The sequence below is a fragment of the Nesoenas mayeri genome (genome assembly GCF_963082525.1).
Source record: "Nesoenas mayeri genome assembly, chromosome: 3".
Taxonomy (NCBI): domain Eukaryota; kingdom Metazoa; phylum Chordata; class Aves; order Columbiformes; family Columbidae; genus Nesoenas; species Nesoenas mayeri.
This window is the reverse complement of record NC_137544.1, coordinates 70,592,588-70,607,102: the sequence shown is the minus strand read 5'-3', so window position 1 is coordinate 70,607,102 and position 14,515 is coordinate 70,592,588. Positions and strand designations below refer to the sequence as shown.

General features: G+C 39.0%; 1 protein-coding gene across 3 annotated transcripts in view; it reads right to left on the bottom strand.

The window, feature by feature from the left end:
- The window catches only part of IGF2R (insulin like growth factor 2 receptor), a gene marked incomplete at its 5' end in the record, with an annotated part of 61,472 nt that overhangs the window by 7,420 nt on the left and 39,537 nt on the right, over positions 1-14,515 (bottom strand). For all 3 annotated transcript variants that reach the window (XR_013921941.1, XM_080341256.1, XM_080341257.1), the window contains 14 exons: positions 923-1,069; positions 1,989-2,103; positions 3,126-3,262; positions 4,253-4,487; positions 4,921-5,067; positions 5,475-5,682; positions 6,245-6,406; positions 7,596-7,745; positions 9,151-9,363; positions 10,956-11,218; positions 11,677-11,799; positions 12,171-12,297; positions 12,931-13,121; positions 13,699-13,835. Coding sequence is in view for 2 of the 3 variants with exons in the window: in XM_080341256.1 (XP_080197382.1) it covers positions 923-1,069; positions 1,989-2,103; positions 3,126-3,262; positions 4,253-4,487; positions 4,921-5,067; positions 5,475-5,682; positions 6,245-6,406; positions 7,596-7,745; positions 9,151-9,363; positions 10,956-11,218; positions 11,677-11,799; positions 12,171-12,297; positions 12,931-13,121; positions 13,699-13,835 (2,355 nt within the window). The remainder of the gene's footprint in view (positions 1-922; positions 1,070-1,988; positions 2,104-3,125; positions 3,263-4,252; positions 4,488-4,920; positions 5,068-5,474; positions 5,683-6,244; positions 6,407-7,595; positions 7,746-9,150; positions 9,364-10,955; positions 11,219-11,676; positions 11,800-12,170; positions 12,298-12,930; positions 13,122-13,698; positions 13,836-14,515) is intronic.

Genomic DNA, 14,515 nt, shown 5'->3' with positions numbered 1-14,515 from the left:
GGATTAAGATAAACTGAAGACAAAAGCATGATTCAGCAGCTCATACGCAAGCTAGCCTACTGATCTTGAGAACCATATTGTGTGATCTGTAGCTATGATATTAATAGCTAGCATAGCTTAGCTGTCCTCTCCAGAAGGGAAAGTAGTTCTACCATAAGTGTTACCTAAACACTATTTACAATTAGAATGGTCTGAGATTCACAGTTCTCTGTTCTTGCCACCTGCTCAAAGGCTGACCTTGCTTAAATACGGTTTATGCCCTGCAAGCAGAGAGTTTATTCTTCCCATAGCACTGGAATAGGCAGATTTCCTTCTATAACACTAGCATTGGCATTAAATATAGTAGTTTATAAGAGATTCTGGATCAGAGTTACACACACTGTGTAGTACAGTGTAACTGCTGGTCTTCCCCTCCCTCTCCTGAGTTCAATCACGCTTGACCATTCCTCCAGAGCTGTCCTTCCTCACTTCTACGGCTTCTGAAGCATGGGTTCCTACTTCCATATGGATCTTCTCAGCAGAAATACAGGTGCTATTTAAAAAGCTAAGGAGTAAGTAGCCTGGGTGAAAAACATCAAGTTCTCTGGCACTGATGTCTATAACCTATGGAAGACAGCAATACATCACAATAAAGAGATCTAACAGCAAGATGAGTATGTGCAGGCTTTAGACTAGTCTTGAGTACACACAGACATGCTCAAAGCTATAAGCCCAGCTGTGAGCCACACTGTTAAACAGGTCTTTAATTCAGTCATCAGTACACAGTGAATTCAGTGTTATTTCCACTTGACGACAAAGAATATTCACACCAAGCTCTCTTTTCCTGCAGTACAGTTCTACAGGATTATGGTGGTGTGCTTTTGGTTGCTGTTGGCGTTTTGTTGTTTTGGGTTTTTGAGGGGGTTTATTTTTTTTTACTTACTTGTAATAAACATCCCCTAAAGAGAAGTTTTTTCCAGTTGCAGGATTAATAACTGTTCCATTCACCACCTCTACTTCCTGCTGCTTCACAGCACAAGCTGCACGTGTGTCCCAAGTGATGTAGTAAGCACAGTTTTCTTCATCAATCCTACCAAAAAAAAGATATCTCATGATTCCAGGAAACAGTAACAAATACTTAGTATCTTGAGAAAGGGAAAACACACAGCTGCTAATCCATGCATGGGAATATCCTGCCTAAGCATTGTGCCAAGAAGCTAAAATAGTCAAGTAGCACTCAAAAAAACCCACTCAAATCATGGCACTTCTCTGTAGTTCCAAGATCTAAAAAGACCTGGCTGCACTTGAACTTCCTCCTTCAGAAGTTCCAGGAGTCACACAGTGTATCAGAGGGTTTTATCAAAGTGTTTTAGCTAACAAATACGTCAGGCTTCTCTTGGTAGCTTTAATGTGCTGCACATTATTTAACTAGGACAAGGAGTATAAGCTAGTCAGATTTTGCTGCCTATTTCTTTCACTCACACAAAGCATATTGCTGAGTTTCCCAATTCTACAAACAATATACAGCTAACCAAAACACAACCAAGCAAAAAGCCATCAAGCTTTCTTAGTGTTTGTGATCATACATATATGCCTCACTTTGGACAGTTTCTACTTAAGTAATCTGTATGAGGCAACAATAAACCACATTTTATTAGCTCCATCACATATATGTAGTAAGTGTTCTCTACTAAACAGATTTTGAACAAAGTTAAGGGTGGTTGTACTACAACTGACATTGAAAACAAGAGCATCCCAGCACTGTCTAATTTGGAAGTAGAACGCTGACGTTTTTGCCCAGAAATTTTAAAATAAATGCAGAATGCAATCATTTATGGAAGCAAACAGGTGCAGAAACTCTAGAAGATCCACATCTTACAAGTACAGACCAGGGATTATTTTAGGGACTATCCAACAGAACAGACAGTCACTGTCTCAAGACAGAGTTTACTAGAGAGGGACAAAGGAATAAACCATGAAGAGCAGTGGTATGTTAATTGGTTACCCACCTCTGCAGCATGGGCATGCCAACTGTTGTTGCACACTTCAGTTCTATAATTGTTGTTACTTTCTTGTTTTTCCTACATTCCTGCCCACTGGAATAACTAATATACACTGTATCACCTAGAAGAAAAAAAATGGTGACACTCAAGGCTTTCGAAAGCAGCTGTCAGAAATTCCCCTTGCTCATTTCTCTAGGTTTCATTACTTCAGATCAGCTTCTGGGATTTTTTTTCCTCCCAGCACAGACCATATATCAATTACATCACTTCAGTAATTTGAGGCCTTCACACTTATGATAATTTAAAAAAACCACTCCTCAAACATCTCTGTACTTATATCATACTATGTGTTCAGGTCACCAGTATGGCCATAACAAATGTTTACATTTAATACGTCTTTTTTTCAACGTACATGAAGATGATGCCCATTTATAAAAGAACTCGGGCAATAAACACATGCAATACATACTATTGTTTTTGTAGCTGGATGGAAAGTTTCCCTCAATTTCACAAACTCAGCAGCAATTTTAAAACTATTCTTGAAACTGAAAACTTGGGTAAAGTTGAGATTTTTTTTTTAATACTTTTAAGAGTGAAGCCAATTAGTCATCTTTCATATCCTGCCTTAATGGAAAAAAATCATGGATATAGAACAAGTCTTTCAATACAGGATGAACAAAATAATTCTTCCTCCTACAATTATAGAATCACAAACTGCCTGAGGTTGGAAGGGACCCCTGGACACCATCTGGTCCAAAGCCCTTGCTCAAGTCACCTTGAGACAGGTGCCCAGGACCATGTCCAGACAGCTTTTTAGGATCTACAAGGTCGCAGACTCCACAGCCTCTTTGGGCAACCTGCGCCAGTGCACAGCCACCATCATTGTAAAAAAGTGTTTCTTGATAGACAACTCATTTTTTACAGTTTTAGTGTCACGATTGTTTATTTGCTTCAATGTTTTCTCATAGCTTAAATACCACTTTTAAGTTTGAATAGTAGTGTTTACTGCTTTTGTTTTTAAACAGAAGATTCATTGGTAAAGATATTTCAAAATAAAGGCTTCACCGTAATATAAGAAACACTATAGCTAGGTTGTAAGATCTAACCATCTCTAGCTCTCTACAGGAACAAAAGTAACGCTACCTGTCACATTCAGCTTCTGTGTATGAACAAGTCCAAGAACTTGAACATCTCCATTGTTGCTCTTCCTGCAAATACTGGCTCTTTCAGGGCAGCCTGTGGGTCCCTCATGTACCCTCTGACAGAGATTCACATAGTACCTGTAGAGAACACGGTAAACAAAAGTTCTTTCAAATTAATTTATGTTAAACTGAAAAAGTGAGATATAAGTTTTAGAATCATCATAGAAAGCTAGCTAGATTGAAATAAACTAAATACTTTAATTAGCTGACAGAATAAAGCATGTAGTAAGGTTTAGCAGACTAGTTCTAACAATCATTTTCAAGTAAATGACTCTGTGCAAAGCAAAATTGATCATTTACCAGATCAGTTCACTAGTTAATTTTGACCTAGGTCAAAACCAGAAATTGGAACTGAGTCAAGAAACACCCAAAAGTTTTTTTCAGCTATTAAGGTTATAGTACTATCCCAAATTCAGCATCTCTTTAGAGCTACACCAGTTAAGTTTTATTAAAACAGAGGAACTAGTAGTTAGGGAGTGAATGAAACAGTTTTGTTACCCTACTGTTTATCATAAGTTTATAATTAGTTCCTCTCATCCTTGCCAGTTCATTTATAACTGGAGGAAGGAGGCTGGAGGGTTTGATGACTTTCTGCCATTCATATTTTCCTTTAAGTTGATGCTTAGAGGAATGAGGGGAAAAAAAAGACCTACTTAAAACTTTAGTTAAAAAGTTACACACTTGAGTCAAAAGACAGAAGCTAAGTCATTAAGATATTTGTTCAACATGATTAAGAATCTAAAAAATTGCATTTAAACTACAATTTATTATACTTTGTTAAGTTAGTAGTTTTTTTTTAAAAAAAGCCTTTAAAAAGCTTTTAGTTTAGTCTTATTCATCCTTTAAAAAGGGTTACCAATAGACAAGATGGTAACTATTCATCCTCCTTAGATAAAATGGTTCCTTTGTTTTTTTTGCCTATATGCAGTGTTAAGCATCGACAGTTTTAAGACACTGCCAGCAATTTAACCAGACTCTGAACAGGGACAAAACAGAAGTACTATACCACATGACAACTTCAACTGCACTGATTAGCAAGCTGTGCCCTGGGAGTTGCTCATTACTCACGAGTTCCCATTGTGGAAGAAGATCCATGACCCCGTCAGGGAAGAAAGCATTCTCAAGTCATAAGTTCTGTGTTTTTGGACAAATTTGCACTCCATCTTCTTGGGAGGACAAACAGCCTGAGTCTTCCATTCAAATGTCACAGCACAGCCAAGTGTCTCACTCAGAAGGTAAGGTCTCCCAACACCAGCATTTTCATCACATGTGAAGATAATGGTAGATTCCCTCCTTGCAGTTGCTGTAAGGGGGAAAGTGGGCATTAAAAAATTCCAGGTATAGATTTTAGTGTAGCAATTCTGTGGTATCAGCAAAAGTTTTGATCTGGTATTGTTTCAGAAAGCAAAGAGGCACAAATGCTTTCCCTAGCATTTTTATTCCCTGGGTTAGCTGTCATGCTTTTTAAAAAGTAGTGTTCCTTCCAAAACAAATGATTTCCATCAAAGCAGAATCATCACTTATAACCCGAACAGTCATGATCTAAAGACATGAACTTCTTATTTCAAAAGTATTTTACTCACTCAAGGTCAGATTTGACCCATAGAGCCCTTATTTTGCCTACTCCTACCCCTTTACTTCCACCATATTGCATCAGAGGTCTTGTGCCCAGCCTGATAATGGCCAACTCCCTGCATTGGCTCAGACCCTGCACACAGAGTATAGGAAGTTCTTACCGTTACTACAAAATCCCCACTTTCCATCTCCCTGGTAGTCTTCAGTTGTAGCACACCATGGCCTGTTCTTTTCTTCTGTAATACACTCCTCATAGCTCTTCCCTTTGTACGTGAAGGGGAACACACAAAGCTCTCCCTTTTCAGTCACTGGGAAGGAAAAGTATATCCTCTTAACATGAAGTAGAATAGCAGGTATATCCGTATGCAGGACCATATACAAAGACTACACTTCAATACTAAAGAAGAGTTGTAAGCAGAGGCAGACAACAGAAATACTGAAATATGGAGTCTAAACCCAATTAGAAAATTAGGATGATGTAGTGTACAATTAGCTATGATCATCCCTTCAGAAAAATTGCACTCTTTTCCAGAAGATACATGTTGATGTTGCACATTAATATGGCGCATGTGATTTAACGAAACCACGTTTCTATTAATGTATGCAAAACAAAAGCCATGTTGCTTCCCTGCTATCACAACAAAACCTTGTATTTAAAAAGTTAGAAAAAAGCTGACAAGTTTTTGCATAAAGAATGGGTCTGCTTCAACCTCACCTGGAGGGCACCAATCACCTCCTGTATACTGCAAAATGACAGTTTCATCCTGGTGGCTATAGTCCATTTTCATTTCCTTTATGTTTCCAAAAGATGATGCACCACTTTCAGATGTCAGACATACTGCTCCATCTTTGCATTTTCCCTGGGGCAAGTCTGCTGCTTTACTGCACACACCAACATGGTAACTATTGGCTCCAGAAAATACCTGTGAAGGATCCAGAAAATACCGAGAAGGATCACTAACAAGGTTGCCTTAAAGCCTACAGTCAATACTTACAAAGAACAACAGAGTGCCTTATAAACCAAGTCTCATGCAGTACTTGCATAATGAAGAAAATAAGATAATTTTGCAAATCTGGCCTTTCTTAATATGGCAAAACTGCAGACAGTGTACACCCACAGGACCAAGGATATAGTCTGTTCACTAGACTAGATTTCATGTTCAGGATTCTGTCACAGGTGACGACTTCTTCCTTTCCCCATCAGTATATCCATTAATTTCCCTCAAACATTAAAAACTTAATGTTATTCTGTCTAATATTCCCTTTGTCAGAGGCCAAACATATCAACATTGATCACAGCTGCAGCACATGCTTCAGTTTCCACTCACACCCTAGGGTGCTCAAAAGAAACCCCTGCTTCAGTTTTTAAATGTTCACTGTGTTGGGCAACAAAAAAAAACCAAAACCACATCACAAATAATAACAGCACCACCACCACAAACAAACAAAACAAAACAAAAAATTCAGGCCACCAGATGGCATTACCTCAAATGATCTTCCAGAAAGGCTGGTCAGGTTAAAAGTATAGTGTAGCTGTTCATCAGTCACAGAGCAGCCTAAAGTTTTCACTCTATCAGGACATACAACTGGAGTTTCCCACTCAAACACAAAACTGCAGTCAAGTTTCTGTATCATCTTTGGCTTACCCTGTTACCAAAGAACACAGCAAGATGCATTAGGTTCAGTTTTTGGAGAGTCTGTCCTTCTTTCTGTATTTTCACTACCCCAACAGATAACCTCAGTTATTACTGAGGCCAGACTGACTGTAGAACAAACACCACACCTTCATACTGTAAGCAGTATCAAAAAAGCAAAAGTGAAGTACATTCTACCCATCTCCAGAGAACAATCAAAGCAGTAACTGAAGTATGCAAACTTTCTTATTAATTAGGGTCAAGATTTTGATGTTCGGCTTAGTTGCAAGCAGGAACAAAAGTGTGAGGGAACTGTGTTTCTCCATAATAGACAGTGTTAAGAAAGTTCACAGAGTTAAGGTTTAGAAACAATGCTGTGTCCTCTGTTAAAATATTAAATAAAAATTTAAGTATTGTCTGTGTAACATTCAGAGCTGCCTAGGGTTTCAGCTCACACCCCATGTTGATAGAAAATGGTTCCACTGAGTATCTGCAACAACCTCTACTCACTGTTGCCTTCAAAGGTCCCAATGTAATTTTATGACTGTATAAATGCAGGAGTAGTGAAGCGAGGCTGATACAGGTGCTGGCAAAAATGAGTTTGACACCCCTGCTCTAGTTTGTGGAACATCATACCCAAGTGCTTCTCTACAGTTTGCTAAAGCATCCAAAAAAGTGTTAGATTCTCACCACCAGTGTTCAGGTGTCACCACAGAATAAAAACATAAGTACTAAATGCAAATTTTTAAAGCTGTGTAAGATTATGGAAAGAGTTACAACACAGTGGTAACATCTCACAGTAACAGGTTTACAGTTATACTGGTTCTTGTGCCAGTTTGTGGTACAAGCTTTTGGACCTACACAAGGTACAACATACCATTAAGTTTAACGCCAGCAATACGTTATCGCTACACTACTTCAGTGGAATTTGATCCTTGAAACCATCAGAAGCTGCTACGCTCAAGCCTAAAGTTCATGCACTCTATGAAACTCTGACCAGTTAAGAATATAAATACTAAGTATTTAAGTATGAAGTATTTAGGTAGTTTAGAATACAAATATTACGTATATTCCTTGTCGAAACAAGTCCATCCTTACATGCTAGAAACAAGTCCCTGATTTAGTTTTAGAAAAGCTAACAGTGGTTACTACCCACTTCCCATTGCACTCCAGTATCAACAGAAGTTTAATAGATGTCTTACCAGACTAGTTCCTTGGCTGCAGTGAAATACAATAAGAGAAGTATAGTTCAATTTGTTGTTTATCTGACAAGGAGTACTGCTGTTGTAAGTGATGTAAACTTCATTTACTGCCTCATTTAACTTGGGAGGTTCAGTAACACGACCAATATCCTACACAAGCAAAGACATGTATTAAGACACATATGGGACACATCTAGAGTTCAGATCAGCCCAGAGATTCAGATCAATCCAAACTAATGTGTTTGTTTTACACAGAAGCACAATGATTGCACTTTTCAAAACTGCATTCTATATTCAAAGAACAGTTAGTTTTCAATCCTAACAAAACACAAATCGGGCAGCTCAAACAAAAAGCCAGGGAGGTTCTGATTCTTACAGGTAGATTCTTCTTTAAATCATTGTGGCAAAACAGGAGAATGAAGAACTGCCCACTATAGGAGAAGATCAGGTTTAAGACCATTTAAAGAACCTGAGTTACACAAACCCATGGGACCTGATGAGATGCATCTGCAGGTCCTGAGGGAACTGGCAGAGGAAGCTGCGAAGCCACTATCCATCACATTTGAGAAGTTGTGGCACTCCGGTGAATTTCCCACTGACTAGAAAAATGGAAACATAACCCCCCATTTTTAAAAAGGAAAAAAAGGAAGACCTGGGGAACTACAGAGTAGTCAGCTTCACATCTGTGCCTGCAAGATCATGGAGCAGATCCTCCAGGAAACTGTGCTAAGTCACACTGAAAATAAGGAGACGATTGGTGACAGCCAACATGGGTTCACTAAGAGCAAATTCGACCTGAAAAATGTGTTGATCTTCTATAACAGAGTTACAATACTGGTAGATAAGGGAAGTGCAACTGACATCATCTACCTGGATTTGTGCAAAGCATTTGATATTGTCCCGCACAACATCCTTGTCTCTAAACTAGAGAGAGACAGACTTGATGAATGGACCACTTGGTGAATAAGGAATTGGTTGAATGGTTGTACTCAAAGAGTTGTGGTCAACAGTTCAATGTCCAAGTGGAGACCAGTGAGAAATGGCACTCCTCTGGGTTGGTACTGAGACTGGCACTGTTTTACATCTTTGATGGAGACATGGACAGTGGGATTGAGTGCAGCCTCAGCAAGTTTGCCAATAACACCAAGCTGAATGGTGCAGTCATACACTGTTATATAAAGCTATATTGCAACAGGCTATCATGAGATCAAGCACACCATTTCTGTGACACAGAAGGGCAATTTAAGAGGCATTCTGTTTCCCAAGCTCCGTAATTGGCACACAGCACTATAGGAAAAAAAAAATTCTGTGGTAATTTTTCATATTTGTCATGGTATGGAATCTTCTGACACCCAAAGAATTCACTGGGGTTCAGGACAGGAAAATACTTCTTCACAGGAAAAAGCAATGAAAGGGAATTTTGCAGGATAAATTTTGTGTTCCATTTCTTTAACCCATTGTCAAGCCTCTGGTTCAAATCAGGTCTCTAAGCAGGGATACTATTTTAAACTAGCAGAGAAATGAACATTTCAGTGATTCCAGGCATAGTACTTACTATTGGTGACTCATTAACAGGAACCATGCAAACAGCTGCTCCAGGTGGGCAACTGACATCTTTGATAGGATTGAGAGGCTCACAAATGTTGATGTAGAAGTCTGGAGAAACTTCTGTTACATCTTCATCCACAAATGCCTCATAATACCCAGTGCGATGGATCAGAGGAGACAGGTCAATGAGGGAACTGCCATTCATTACTGAGCACTTTACCTACAAGAAAGTACTTTTTACTGCTCTTATTCTTTTATTACTTGCTCTAATTTATTCACAATCATCCTGGACATCATAGGACCAAAAGTGGGGCTGCACTGAAAAACTTGAAATTTAAGTAAAGCAAAATTTGTCACAATTTTCTGTTTGTCTATAGACACTACAAGCTGCATGTGAAAAACCTCAGTCATTTAAATGCTCTTATGGAATCGAGTCCATATCAGAACAATACAACAGTATAAAGCTCTGATATGCAGACTCCAGCACACATAGTCACTGTCTTCATAAGATCAGTAGATCCTACAGTTTCTTCCTCTCCACATCTCCCCTACATCATTGGACCCCCTCTAGGTAAACAAGCCTGGTCATAACAATGTAAAGTTATTGTATTGCAAGTTGATGGCTTGAGCACTGCATTTCTTCAGAACCTATTTCATACATTCTTAAAGGACATAAGCTTACAGACAACCTATCTGGAATTTGGGAGGTCTATTCTTTTTTAGATATTAGACAAGGCGTAACTACTAAATTGCCATTTAATTTCAGGACAAATAATTACCAATGCTACCTCCTACCTGTCAACACACTGAACTAGTTAGGCCAATTGTGGATACACTGTGTAAAGCTATCAAAAAATACACAAATGATGACTGAATAGAGTTAATGGGCTGGAAAACACAGTGGTTTTAAGCATTTTTTATTTATATTGCATCATGGTACACACTACTGAAGAGGAAACTAGAGCAATACATAGCAGAACTCGTACAAAAAGAAGGAGACGTGTCAGTTCCTGTCAGGGAAAACTAGGAACTGTTTTTCCTAAATGGAAGCAAGAGCTATGGTAGTATTGAGACAGTGATGAGGAGGAAAAATAACTTGTCACAGAGAATAATGGTCACACTAGAGGTAATCGAGGCAGCAAAGAGAACGATTAGGCAGATTCACAAAAGGTAGTGTTCAGGTGTTAAGAAGAGATCCAAATTGATGCTATAGTTCATTTAGTCTTCCATTACTATTGCTGGCTTTTACTCTGTGGACCCACTGCTGGTAACAATTTAACTAGTTAAAATTAACTAAAGTGAGACCAGCTCAAAGTATTGTCTGGAACACCAGTTCATTTAGAGTTAACCAAATTAAGTTATTACTGCACATGTTAAACAGCAGAGGCAGATCCTGATGTACAACTTGCCTGGCTGCTACTTACTTGCTTAGCAGCAAAGACTGTCCCCATGCACAGAGATGCTATCCATCCCCAATTCAACCTAACCTCTGTTGGCCTGTTGCATTGGAGGATCTTAATTATCAATTCCCAAGAAGATGCCCTATGGCTTTCATTTGAGCTGTACACAAAAGCAGCTAAGTAGGTTCCACAGAGAGGTTCTTCTGAAGTGCTACAGGTTTTAACTTGGTTCACCCTGCAGACCAGAAGTTTACCAAGTATTTGTTCATCCCTGCTGTGTCAGTAAAAAAAAATCTGCATGTACTTGTGTTCTGTACTTTCCCTCAAGGAATTTAAAACATGTGCTGCTATTATGCCTAACTTCCCTGGAAATTTAGTCCCACAGGTGTTTTCCACAGAATTAAATTCTTACCTCTTCCTCACAAGCCAAGGAAGTATGCCAAGAGAAGTAACTAGTGCATGTCTGCTCATCAAAAGACAGAAAAACAGGCCGGCTGTCATCTCCAACATCGGACTTGCATACAAAGCTAAAATGGCTTTTATGCTTCAGGTCAGGGTCTGCAGGGCAAGGATCTCCATCTTCATAGACAAGCTTTAGCACTTGATCTTCATAAGTTAAAGTTTTACTCAGTTTTCCAGCATTAATTGGTTTGGGGCCACCCGTGATGCAGACGGCTGAAGTAAAAAAGAAAAATTAACAAAACAGATCAAGTCTGATGTAACTTGCCTCCAAATATGCACCTTACAATATAAACAGCGGGAATCTTAATATTTTAGTCTCACTTTAATTTTTCTATCTCTTACTTTTTGCAATAGTCAATAAATGCATTAGAAGCACTCTTCTCCCACGCCCATGTCCAAAGGAATACCCATCCATTTAGACCTAAAAGGACTGGACTGGAAGTGAGCCTATTTAAGATTAAGAATGGAGTTTTATAGGAATACATCACTTCATTTCCTAAAACAGTTTTAGAATATTTTCCTAGGCAATTCAGTCACACAGCTGTTCTCTTCACTGTTTCTACACTAGTAAAACCTGCCCGTTGCATTTTATTGTAAAATGGAGCATAACTATTTCCTTTGGGTTTTTTTATAGTCAGTGACTACAGTATCAGAAGGGATGAGCTACTTACCAGCTCCATTAGGACATGAACTTTTAGCTTCAGCGCAAATGTTCAACTCAATTTTTTTGTTGTGTGAACCACTGATGGTATAGCCAGATTCTCGCTTTAGCGGTGTCAAATCAAAGAGGTGGCCTGAAGGCAGATGAGGAAATAATTTATTTCTTTTTTTTAATTAGACTGAAAAGCAAGGCATTTGTTCCTATTAAAAGCTTTGGTAACTTAATTTAGTAGGAAGGCCAACCAGTCTCCACTTGACTGCTAGCTTAGAAAGGCAAACAGTTAGTATTTCATATTAATAATCAGAGGTAAAACTAGTTTCAGAACTATAGACTATTTATGTTCCAAAGGACATTGCATTTCTATCCACCAGTAAGCTTACTGGTCACTTTCCAGAGGATACATCACACTGCCCTTTTCTAAAGAAGTCCCTCAAGAACACACACACAGTAGTGACACTTCCAGCAGACTCTTCCACATACAAAATCCTGAGGCCTCCTCCCTACCTGTTGTAGGATTGGTTACCCGGCAGTCATTTTGCACATTGCTTTTAAGAGGACACGCGGCTGCGGTGAACCATAAGAAGGTATAGTCACAATCCTCAATGGCCGTTATAAGCTCTGGCTTCGATTCCTAAACATGAAACAGGGGAGAGAGTGACATCTCTACTGAGCGGTACCATAAGATCACATACCACAGCGTTATCCCTGAGCCTCTGGCTGAGCTCAGTGTGAATGCCAGTCCTAGGACCTAACTGCCCAGCATGGTTCAGTGAATTAACCCAGAGTATTTAACTGTGGATATTTCAAATATACAAGACAGTACAAAATCACTATTAGGAGCAATGAAACTGATGAGAAGAGAGCTAAAGGCAGTCTAGTTGGGCAACAGAAAATCCAACAGGTGAGGGTAAGGCATCTCAAAGAGAAGAGTACTTAACAGTAAGGTGCACAGATGTGTAGGAGTTAAGAACTACACAGCCAGGAACATTATTTACTACTTGAATACAAATGTGTTGCAGGTTGGCAAGTGCTTCAAGACAGAGAGAGACAATTTGTAGTATTACTGATGATAAAAATCTGTGCTGGCAAACCATACAAAATGATCTCTCAAAAACTGCATTGCATCTAATGCTTACAAGATTGGCTCACATCCAATTACAGACAATTAGGGAATGGATGAGAACTGTGTATAATTCTCCATACACATACAGTGATATGAATAACTCACAAAAACACTAAACTCCACCAGGAGAAGCCCACTTACAATTTTGCTTTCATCACACTTGAGGCGTAATATTGTTGTTTTCTTGCGAATTTTATCTGGACACTGCTCCCCATTAATGTATTTCAGAGTAGAAATGCCGTTTTCCCACCGGGGACCATCGGCCACTTCCCCAAGACTCGTACACTTCGCGCCCTCCATGAGGGAGGCAGCAGCATCAGCAGGACAGGAACCTATACAGATTAACAAAACCTGCATTATAACTCCCATTGTTATTAAAGCTTACTTGCCTGAAATATAACTCCACTCCTCTATTTTCAGGTATGTCATGGCTGATCTATCTCCAATCCACTGTCCAAACCATACTCATTGGGGTGCTGGTTTTCTTCCCAAAAGTAGTAACAGCTACTGGGGAAGGAGACTACTACAGAATGAAAGGTTGGAGTCTGTCCCCTGGTGTTCCACTGTACAAAATGTGGAGTCAGTCAGAAGATGCCATAGAGAAAATTCCGAAGTTAACATCTTGCACCAAAACAATATTTTAATCTTTAAGAGCTATAGTGGACTTTGGTTACGGATGGAAGACCTAGAGCACTGAAATTATCAAAAGAAGAGCTGGTAGTTGATCTCATCTGCCAAGCAGATGGAAATCAGTCCCACAAGCTACTTTTCATTCTGGTGCTAAAATTACATCACTGTCTCCAAATACCTTACTTTGTGATTTTTTGACTCTGAAAAACAGCCAGCAGTACTGTCCTAACACTTGTCTCCCCAAGCCACAGCAAGAATATATTTTTATTTTGCTCTTACGTGCAGCACCATATGGTACTAAGGGTCTGCAGACATTAATATAGTATTTCTGTGCAGAAGCAGTTAGAGTGATTGCCTCCCAGTTCTCTCTATGCCGTGTCAGAGATGAAAAGTCATAGAAGTTTCCTTCATCATCCCTGTAAGAAAGAAAAATTATTCAAGTTAAGAGGCACTTAAAAAAAAAAAATCAAGTAATTCTAAGTTACAGTTCTTAAGTTACTGCAATAACTTTTAAGCAGAGTATCATGATCAAAAAGAAATCTGCACCAGACTCATCACTCTGTACAAACCTCTAATTCAGTACAGAGAGATACCATTGTATCATCAACCCCTCCAGTAACTTTCCACATGCACACAGCCCTCGGCCAAGGCAAGAGTAATTCTGACCTCTCACTGAAGCCTGCAGGCTTTCAGGGCATGGCAAGCACAAATGCATGATTAAAGCAGATTGTTTTACCTTAGCGTAGAAAACTATCATCATGCCAGATGTTAAAACTCTGGGAAAATTATTAGCCACATTTGACTCCACTTAGCAAATCTTAATGAGCTAGTATTTGGTTGTGACAGAAAGAGATTACCTCTTTCCTGGAGCTTTGTTTGGAAGTTCCAAATAGACAGCAGTTGTATTCTTGTTTAAATTAGCTATAGTTAAATAATAATTAGACACTTGTAACAACCTAAACATACTCAAGATTTCAGCCATCAATAACTTCATACCAAACAGTTCACTTTGATACTAGGCTTATTCCCCAGAAGAAGCTCAAAGCTTTTTTCTTCAGTGAAATTAGTTTTAGGAAGTACAAATTGCAGAAGTTAC